We start from the raw sequence: 11,062 nt of genomic DNA, 5'->3' as shown, positions 1-11,062 counted from the left end.
CTGTGTTGTTGTTGGCGGAGCACCTTTACTGCACTTCTACCCGGTCGCCATCTTGTTTGTTTTCCAGAAGCTTTGAATTTTATACTTTGCTGCAGTTACGGTGGGCTGCAAGTTGTGTGTGTGTCTGTGTCTTTACAGTGGACTGACACCTGTATCACTTCATAGAGTGTGCTTGGATGTGCATACAGGACATATATTGGCTCCTTGTTCAATTATTTTTTGTTTTGGACTCTGAATTCCTTTTCATAAATGGATGGACCTCCAGATTGATTGGTATGTGTGCCTGCTCTTTGGAAAGCAAACTGAATGAAGTTTGCATCATAAACTTCTAGATAAGGGCTTAGCAATTCTTGCCTTTAAAATAGTTTTTTTCTCCTTTTGATAGAGCTTTATATTGTTTTGTAGCCTGTAAAACTTTCAGGCTTTGGCTAAAAATACTTCATTTTTCTCTACAGATAATTCCAGTGGACAAATTAGTAAAAGGGAAATTTCAGGACAATTTTGAATTTGTTCAGTGGTTCAAGAAGTTTTTCGATGCAAACTATGATGGAAAAGAATATGACCCTGTAGCTGCCAGACAAGGTCAAGAAACAGCAGTGGCTCCTTCCCTTGTTGCTCCAGCTCTGAATAAACCGAAGAAACCTCTCAGCACTAGCAGTGCAGGTAAAAAGAAACCACCATTTCCATCTGACAGTAACCCAGTATTCGTTCGGTAAGCATTCAGACAGAATTTACTGAGTAGCCACAGGCTCCCAGTGTGCCTGCCTTCCTTCCAGGCCCTGAGGCCATGTGGCAAGAACATGGAGTTTTGCATCTTACATCTTTGTACCCCTATGTAAGCCACTTCACCTCTGTCCCATCCATAGTTTCCTCCTCCAGAAGATGAGAAATTGTACTGCTTGCTCTAGTGGGTTGCTTTGAAACCTTAATGAGTTACTTGGCAGTTTTTCCAAGGCTTTTTTGTTATATGAAATAGAAATCCCTTCAGGTGCACATTAGAGCAGAGCTTTAGTTTGATTACAAGGGTGTTTCACAAAACTGTGGGATGGAAGTTTACAACCAGGCCTGAACTTGCAGGAATGGAAAGAGCTTTCTAGGTCTCTCTGGGACTGTTCTTGGCTGTCTGCATCATCATGCTTTCTACAGACCAGCTTCCTCTGCTTTCTCATGGCTTTTTTGCCCCTCTGTAGAACTTTAGCTGGTAAGTGACTTTGGCTTGCTGTGGTGATAACAGTCTAGGAGGCAGGAAATGGCTGTTTTTAGAGACCTTTAAAAGATTGGCAAGAGTATTGATTAGTTAAGGTCTCATAGTACCATAAGGGGCTGGTCCATCGGGTAGATGGAGAGGAATGTTGAGTACCTTTAATTTTTAATAACCTCTATTGAGATACAGTTCATATGCCTTACAGTTCATCCATTTAAAGTGTAGACTTCGCTAGTCTTCGGTCTATTTCAGAGTGTTGTGCAGCCTTGTAGAAGATTTTCCCTGCCACAAGATAACCCTCATGCGTATTAGCAGTTACTTCCCATTTCCTCACAACCCTCCAGCTCTAGACAACCAAAGTAGATTCTGGACATTCCATCTCAGTGGAATCATAGAATATGTGTTCTTTTGTAATTGGCTTCTTTCTCATAGCGTAATGTTTTTAAGATTCATCCGTTTTTATAGCATGTATTTGTATGCCATTCCTTTTTATTACCAGATATTCTATTGTATGGACTCATCTATTCATCATTTTCTGGGCATTTGATTTGTGTGTACTTTTTGCCTGTTATGAATAATGCTGCTAGACATGTTTTCATTTCTCTTAAGTATATATCCAAGATTATATAGACTTAGAATGGAATTGCATGGTTGTGTGGTAACTATGTTTAACCTTTGTAGAAATGCCTGTTTTTCCAGAGCAGTTTCAGATGCTGCCGGCAGTCTAGTTGAGACTTGTATTAAACATTTAGTCCTTGGGATGAACATATACTAGGGAAGCCATGCAGAGGAAATGTCTGTTTCTGTGGTGAAAGGCCCTATCCTATGGCCATTGAATTTGGGCTGTCAGGAAGATCAGCTATTTCTAAGCCTAGAATATGGTTGTTGTTAGTGTGCTGTGGATTGGGTTCCAATTTATAGCGACCCTACTTAGGGTTTCCAAGGTTGTAAATCTTTTCAGGCACAGGAAGCCTCATCTTTATTTTGTGGAATGACTGGTGGTTTTGAACTACTGATCTTGAGGTTAACAGCCTGATTTGTAACCACTACACTACTAGAGCTCCTAAGCCTGGAATATAGTACAAGCTTTATAAAAATAATTGGTGAATGAATAAGATAATGAGTGATATGTGTAATGCTATTGAAGGTAGACTGTTCTTGATTATTCTACCTTGTAGATACATTAGCCACTACTGGTTTTTCTTTGTCTTTGCCTTTTGGCTTTTATTTTGAGAATTCTTTAAATCCTTGTCAGTTTGATGCTTTTCTCTGCAAGCCTTTCTAAGTACCTTGTAAAAGATGGGCAAAGTTTTGCAGTAATTAGTGTTTAAAATCAGGTTTTACAACCGTGATGGACTCCTTCCCCTTCCAAATCCATAGAGGGTGAAGTCAAGAGTTAGGAAGCATTTACTTTCCAGATGGGGAACCATGAGCACCTGGCAACAGTGGGGCTGTGAGCTCATTCCTGGTGTGAAGTTTGCCTTAGAACCATGAAGTGCCCTATTTGTGGATTTGGTTGGAGGTAAGTTAAGGTAGATCATCTGTATATACCAAATCTGTTAACACCTCTTTCAGATAGTCCTCTTCAGTCCAGTGTAGAAAACACCTCACCGAAGGATTTAATCTCAGCACAAAAGATCATCGCTACAATTGGTACTTTGGATAGAAGAACTACTTGGACAGATATGGTGTTGTTGTCTTGCATGTTGAGGCTCTAGCATTGGCTCCTTTCACTGAGCACTGTGGAAAATAGGGACAGCTGCCTAGTTGGTCAGTCTTCCCTTGTCTTAACAGATTTGTTGTTGTTGTTTTTTTTGTCTTTTAAGTTTCTCATCTTAAAATTTCACTGCTACACTGAAGTGATCTATAGATTCCATGTAGTCCCTATCAAAAATTGAATAGTTGCTTTTGCAGAAAGGGAAAGCTAATCCTCAAATTCATATGGATGACAAGGGACCTAAGTAGCTCCAGCGATCTTGCAAAAGAAAGGCAAAGTAGGAGGAGTCCCAGATTTCAGTTTCAAACATATTGTAAAGCTGCATGAATCAAAACAGTGTGGCACTGGTGTAAGGCCAGACATCTAGACCAGTGGGTTAGACTAGAGAGCTCAGAAATAAATTTGTACATCTATAGCCAATAGATTTTCAACAAGGAAAGGAAAATCTCCACAGTAAATGATGCTGGGGCAACTGGATCACCACATGCAAAAAAACAAAATTAAGCATGGTGCTGTAGGATAAGCACTGGCCCACAAGTTCAGTTTGGATACCAAGGTCAGTGATTCAAATTCACCAGCCACTCCACAGAAACACTATGCAGGGTTGCTATGAGTTAGAATCGACTTGATGGCACTTAACAACAACATACCTTACACTATAAGTGAAAATTAACTCAAAATAGATAAATCATCTGAATCCATAAAATTGTTAGAACATAGCATAGGGGTAGGGTTTATAAAGCTTTGGGTTTTGTTTTTTCAACAATGGGTTTTTAGATATGAAAAATATGAGCAACAAAAGAGAAAGTATATAAATTAGACTTCATCAAAATTAAAAATAATTGTGCTTCATAGGACTTTTATTAACAAAATGAAGAGACAATCTAAAATGCTAGGAAATATTTGGCAGCTATATCAAGGTGTAATATGCAGACTATATAAAGAATTCTTAGAGCTCAACAACAAAAGGACAAGCAACCCACTCAAGAAATAGGAGCAAAGGGAAGATACAGTCTAAAATGTGAGAAAATATTTGATGACCATATTATCAGAAAAGGATGAAATAACAACAGAAAGACAAGAAACTCAATTGAAAAATGGGCCAAGGCCTTGAGTAGACATTTCTTCAAAGAAGACATGCAAATGGCCAATGTTGTTAAGTAAGCTTGTAATTAGCAGCCCAGTGCTTATCTTAAAACAGCCCCACACCAGGACCCACCCCCACAAATGCCCAGTAAGGCACATGGAAAGATGCACGACTCCATTAGTCATTAACTTATTTATATCAAGTTGATTCCAGCTCATATAGGACAGAGTGGAACTGCCCCATATGGTTGCCAAAGCTGGAATCTTAATGGAAGTAGATTGCCACATCTTTCTCCCATGGAGCAGCTGGTGGATTCAAACTACCAACCTTCAAAGCTCCTTTATAGACCATGGGGGGAGTGCACATCAAAACCCACTTTACTCCCACTAGTATAACTTTTGGAGTCCTGGTGGTACTGTGGATTAATCACTGGACTGCAAAGTTGGTTTGAACTGCAAGGTAGGTGATTCAAGCTCACAAACTGCTCCTTGGAAACCCTATACAGGATTGCTATGTGTCAGAACTGCCTTGATGGCACTTAACAGCAACAACAGAATAACAATTACTAGAAAATGGAACTTAACAAGTGTTGGTGAGAATATGGAGAAATTGGAACCCCTGTGCATTGTTGGTGGGATTATAAAATGGTGCCTTTGATTCAGTTCTGATTCATAGAAACCCTGTATAGGGTTTCTGAGGAGTGGCTGGTGAATTTGAACTGCTGACCTTGCGGTTCCAACTGACCTTGAGGTCAAGTACTTATCCTGTGGTGGTACCACACCAAGACTCCTTAAATTGTTGTTGTTATTAAGTGCTGTCGAGTTGGTTCTAAGTCATAACGACCCTGTATATGGTGTCCAAGGAGTGGCTGGTGAGTTCGAACAGCTGACCTTGTGGCTCAAACCAACCTTGTGTTCCAGTGCTTTATCCCACAGCACCACACCACGGCCCCTAAAATGGTGTGGCTGCTGTTAAAAAGTTAAACATAGAATTATGTTGTTAGGTGCCATCCTGTTGGATGCGGTTCCAGCTCACAGCTATCCATTGTAGAGCAGAATGCGAATTACCGTATAACCCAGCAGTTCCACTGCTAGGCGTATACCCCACATACCTGAAAGCAGGGACTCCCAACAATAAACTGGTACACCAGTGCTCATTGTAGCATTATTCATAGCAGCCAAAAGGTGGGAACAATCTGGGTGACCACTAGCAGATGAATGTATAAACAGAATGTGGTGATCCATACATGCAATGGACTATGATTTGGCCATAAAGAGAAGTGAAGTTCTGTTGCATGCTGTGACTTGATGGCCTTGAGAACGTTTTCTGAGTGACATCAGTCAGGCACAAAAGAACGATTATTGTGTGACCCCACTTATATGAAAAATCTAGAATTGGCAAATGCATAGAGACCAAAGTTTATTAGTGGCCACATGTGCTCGGGAAGTGGGATTGGAAAATGGTGAGTTGTTGCTGAAGGGGGGGCAGGTACTAAATTTCTGTTTGGGTTAATGTAAGACTTTTGGAAATGGGACGTGGTGCTGGTCACTCAACATGGTGAATGTAATTAATGTCACTGAATTGTACACGAAAAATGGTTGAAGTAACTAATATTTTGTTTTATATATCTTACCACAACAAAAACTTCACAAAATTCCTCTGCTCTTCTCAGCTCCACAGAGGCCCATTTCAACACAGAGAACTACTGCAACTTCTAAGGCTGGCCCAGGTGTTGTGAGAAGGAATCCTGGTGTGGGCAATGGGGATGATGAAGCAGCTGAATTGATGCAGCAGGTAGGGGTTTAATTTTTATAAAATGAAATATGAAGGATTTTTAGGCTCTCTCTTGGTTGCCAAAGTCCTTACTCACTCCTGTTACTTAAACCTGATTATCATGGCTCATTTGCATTATTTCTTGGTCCTGAAAGTATTTGAATCTGTGGCCTTGGTAAAGGTGTGTAGGGCTGGTAGAAATGGCTGTTGCAGAAACTGGAGCCAGATGGGTATGTTAATGCTAAAGAAAAAAAAAATGCATTCTGCACGGATACTTTGTAGTGTTCCTTTGTTTGGAAAATCTGCAAGGATTCCATGATTGTAAGGCATCCTGAAGAAACTTACTTTGCATTACATTAATTTTAGTCCAACATAGTACTGGTCCAGTAGAAATTGATTGTCAGAAATGTGAGTAGCATCTGTAATTTAAGGTTTCTTAGTAGCTACTGTAACAAAAGTAAAAAGAAACAGGTAATAATAATTGTGATAGAAGATGACCTGATATATCCAAAATATTATCATTTCAACTTGTAATCAAGATAAATAATTACCAATGAGATATTTACATTTGAAGACTTGTCTGGGAGATCTGATGTGTGCTTTTCACTTACAGCCTTTCTCAATCCACACTGGCTCAGTTACCTGTTGACCAGTGAAGGTTCCAGGTAGTCTCCTTGAGTAGATTTTGCTTTTCTCATGAGAATGGTCAAAGAATAACATTGATTACTAGTGACAGATTTTTAATAACTTCATAAATAAGCGCTTAAAGGAGTTCTAGGTGAGAGTCAGGGACTTAGGACTTATTTATTGTTTGCTGTGGATATATCAGTTTACTAGGTGGTGGTGGTGGTGGTTGTTGTTGGTGGTGTGTCATGCTGTGCCATGCCTTGCAGTCGGTTCTGACTCATAACGACCCTGCATAGGATTTCCAAGGCTGTAAATCTTTATGGGAGCAGAAAGTCTCTTTTTCCTCCCATGGAATGGTTGCTCGTTTTGAACTGCTGACTTAGAAGTTAGTAGTCCAACTTGTAACCACTCTGCTGCCAGACCTTGAAGAACCACTGTCCTTGTGGTTGAGTGTGTTAGCTTGTTGAGGAGGTAAGACTAAAATTTGAGAGGTTTTCATTGGTGGCTTGTGAGTTAAGTGTGTTGTCTTTTTTTTCCCCTTCCATTTTCTCTTTTTTTTTAAAGTTTTTATTGTGAATTAAGTGATAATTTACATGGGAGAACACCGGTTTTATTAAACTCATCAAATCATATTACATTTCATTGCAGTGATTACAATTCCCTCCATTCAACAGTATTTGCTTCTATTCCCTCTGGGTTTTTTGGATGTACGCAAAACACTCAGGAGTATATAACCATTTAAACAATCAAAGGGCACATTCTGCAAGCCTGCCTCCTAGCGACTAGCACACAGCCTTTCTCTTTCCATGAGTCTAGAGTCCTTAGCTGCTCTCTCTCTCCATGTCCTCATCTCTGCCTCCATCTTTGGTGTCACTACTTCTCTGGATAGGGTTCCACATTCCACTTGTGCTCTTCTCCCTTGATGGTCCTAGGGTCCTTTCTGTTCCTGGAATATAATGCATTGTGTTTTTTCAAATTTTTATTGTGAATTAAATGAAAGTTTACAGGGCAGATCATCAGTTTTACATTCAACAAATTGTATACTTTGTTTTCATTACAATGTTTATAACCCCTTCCGTGCACCATCAGTTAACAGTATTTCTCTCTATTCATTTTAGCTCTCTCTCTCTCTTTTTTTTTAAACATTCAGGCATATATAATAATTTGCACCACCAAAGGGCACATTTTGCAAGTCCTGGCCTCCAGCTCTCAGTTCCTTTCTATGAATCTAGAGTCCTCAGCTGCTCCCTCTCTCCATGTCCCCATCTCTGCCTCCGTCTTTGGTGTTGCTACTTCTCTGGATAAGATCCTGCATTCTGCTTGTGCTCTTCTCCCTTGATGGTCCTAGGATCCTCTGTTTCTGGACTATAAGATGAACTACTACCCTGTTTTTGTTACAAAACTCTATCTTTACAATTGTGAGTCGCAATTAGTCATGATAAATTATTCACTATTTTTTTATTAAATAAATGTTTTATTGTGAATTGTGAGTCGCAATTAGTTATGATAACAGTTATTCACTATTTTTTATTTTTCATTAAATAAGTGTTTTATTGTGAAATGTGTGATAGTCTACATGGGAGAACATTAGTCCTACATCCATTCTATCATACATCGTTTCATTGGCATAGTTACCATCCTGTCCATGCATCCTCATCCAACCAAAGGGTGTACCCTGCAAGCCTGCCCCCCCCACCACAGTCCTCAGCCCCTTTTCCTCTCTGGATCCCAAGTCCCCAGCCACTCCATCTCTTTACGTCATCTTCTCTGCCTCCATCTCAGGCCTCACTGCTTCTCTGGGTAGGACCCCGCTCTCCGCTCTTCTCCATTGATGGTCCCAGGGCCCTCCGCTCCTAGACTGCAAAGTTAATCACTCCCCTCTTTGCTACAAAATGTCCACCTTTAGATTTCCAACCCTCACAGTCAGTCCTGATAACAGTTCTTCACTATTGCATCACAAGAGACCCATCTGCATTTCATTTCATCAGCCCTTCCTGGACAGGCTGGGTCCTATTCACTGGAGGCTCTACCTTCCTCCATGTCCTTTGTATCTAGGTTCCCTCAATAGTTATTCACTATTGAATCATAAAATTCTTATCCCATCTCATTTTACCAGACCCATCTAGACAAAATGAAAGCTATTCAGTGGGGACTCTTATCTTCTCCCACACACTCTTATTAAACTAAACTCCCTCTTGAAACTTTGTAAGCCAGTCACTTCGTGCCTTTATCACCCCCTCATTTTAGGTAGTCAAAGTTGCCTGTCCTTATCTACCCTGTACACAGAGGAGATAGCATTGATGCTTGATATGAAGACTCCTTCCCTCTCTGTTGGTACTACATCCATGAGTACAGGTCTAGTTCATCAAATTGTAACAATTTACCCACGTTTCCTTTATCAAAAATTGTTGTTTTTTTATCTTCTCTAGTCGAGTTCTGATTAACAAGCCACCAAGGCTAGGTCAAATGGGTACTATATGCAAATTTGGGTGTTCCTGTGCGCCTTCCCTCACTTCATATCAGCTGGATGCTTCACTCTTAGTTCTAGCCCTCTGTGGCTAAGTCCTTGTCCATGGGCTTAGGTGTCCCCTAAGGTCCTTAGGTCTCACCACACTTTCGACCAACCAACCAGCCCTTCCCTCTTCTCTCTCTCATCTCCAGGTTAATGGGAGTCTGTGGAGCGTGGTTGGACTCAGCCCATTTCTTCATTGCTGCCTTTCCTCCTCTTCCACTCACCAGTAGACCAATGTGGTCGCCAGCAAGCTTACATGCCTGCTTATATGTTCTCTTTGAGTTTTAGTCTTAGAGGGAAGTTTTATCTTAAAGGGACTTGATTGATTGCTTTGTTGGCTTCCCTGCAAACAACTTGCTTATTTTTTTTTTTTTTTTTTTTCCCTTTAAGGTTTTTATTGTGGATTGAGGGAAAGTTTACAGGGCATATCATCAGTTTTGCATTCAACAAATCATATACCTTGTTTCATTACATTGATTATAATCCCCTCCACGTACCATCAGTTAACAGTATTTCTATCCACTTTAGCTTTTTAAAAAACAAACAAAAAAAAAACCACTCAGGCATATAATAATTTATATCTCCAAAGGGCATATTCTACAAGTCTGCTCCTGGCCACCAGTTCTTAGTCCTTCTCGTCTTAGTCCATTAATCGAGAGTCCTCAGCTGCTCCCCCTCTCCATGCCCCCATCTCGGCCTCCATCTCTGGCGCTGCTGCTTCTCTGGATAAGGTCCCGCATTCTGCCCGTGCATTCTTCTCTTGATGGTCCTAGGGTTCTCTGTTTCTGGACTGTAAGATTAACCACTCCCCTGTTTTGTTTTTGTTGTTGTTTTTCAGAATAACAAAAAATATTTTACTAAAACATAAGATTTATAGAAGTTTCCAGACAAGCCATATAAAATGGTCACAAGCTTTTTCTTGAAGGAAGGATTCTACACTTAACAGCAAAGTCACAGTGTTATTAGTGAGGGCTGTGATGTTTGTTTAATGTTCCCATTTTGGTTGAAACAATCAAGCTTGTCCATCTACAGCGTCTAAATAAAGTTAGATTTGGCTAGAGGGTATATTCTAAAGAACAACTGGTTAGCTGCTTTTATCCAATGCAGTTAGGTCACCATAAAAAGGGGGAAAGGAGCCCATAAATTTAAAATTAAACTACCTCCCCCCTCAAACAAAAAAGTAAAAGAAAACACCCACACCCCTGCAGCTAACCCGGACAACTACCTTCATTAACAGTGCTTTATACTTAAACCATGATGGGGAAGAAATGCATAAAAGCAGAGAGGAATCACTGCTTTTAAACATTTAACAACAATCTAGATGATCCTTCTAGCCTCTGCTTATGCTTTACAACAGTGAATCAGGACAAGACAGATTTGCTAATGTGCATTTAATCACCAAAGGACTGAACATGTCTGGGCTTTTATTCTGTAATGTTTCTAAGACTGTGTCCATTAAATGCAAACAAAAAAAGAAGTCTTGGCAGAACAGAAGTGATGCACACGATGATCAAATTGATTTAAATATTATTCATGGCATATAGCCTAGTCTATGCTCTAGCTGTTTCTGTATAGGGCTTGGTCTTCCTTGGTCTTCCACTGCTCCGCTACATCATTTGCTAATGGATCATCTGGATTACGAGTACTTAACAAAGCCTGGATGGATAGCAGAACTGTGCAGATCTGCAGTCCTGAGGACCACTTAGCTTTTAAAATATCTAAACATGAAATGTACTTTAGGAGCTGCCATTGGGTATTCTTCTGGAAGGAATAGTTCAAGTTTAAAAGTCCCTCCCTCAAAGGGGGAATCCTGGGGGCCAGCAGTGACCACATGAAAATATCGGGCGTTGCTCTCATCTGGTTCTGCTTTAATGCCAGGAACCGGTTCTGCCAGCAAACGCTGGGTTTCCTTAATAATCTTGCGGGGCAGCCCGGCCATCTTGTCACATCCCAAGTTCGGCCTCTGCTCTCCCACGCCCCTGCTTTTGTTACAAAACGTCTACCTTTACTATTGTGACAGTCGCGATTAGTCATGATAACAGTTATTCACTATTGAATCTTACGAGTCTTATCCCCATCTCTTTTCACCAGACCCATCTAGACAAGATGACAGCTATTCAGTGGGGACTCTTTCTTTCCCCC

General features: G+C 40.5%; 1 protein-coding gene and 1 pseudogene across 1 annotated transcript in view; one reads left to right on the top strand and one right to left on the bottom strand.

Annotated features, from left to right (window-relative positions):
- MAPRE1 (microtubule-associated protein, RP/EB family, member 1) overlaps positions 1-11,062 on the top strand; it is a 53,788-nt gene that overhangs the window by 34,906 nt on the left and 7,820 nt on the right. Inside the window, exons 4-5 of the mRNA XM_006860688.1 lie at positions 456-663; positions 5,681-5,802. Coding sequence (XP_006860750.1) covers positions 456-663; positions 5,681-5,802 — 330 coding nt within the window. The remainder of the gene's footprint in view (positions 1-455; positions 664-5,680; positions 5,803-11,062) is intronic.
- LOC102834007 lies at positions 10,441-10,859 on the bottom strand (annotated as a pseudogene).

The sequence above is a fragment of the Chrysochloris asiatica genome, unplaced genomic scaffold (genome assembly GCF_000296735.1).
Source record: "Chrysochloris asiatica unplaced genomic scaffold, ChrAsi1.0 scaffold00039, whole genome shotgun sequence".
Taxonomy (NCBI): domain Eukaryota; kingdom Metazoa; phylum Chordata; class Mammalia; order Afrosoricida; family Chrysochloridae; genus Chrysochloris; species Chrysochloris asiatica.
The sequence above is the reverse complement of the archived record's forward strand: the minus strand, read 5'-3'. Positions and strand labels throughout refer to the sequence as shown.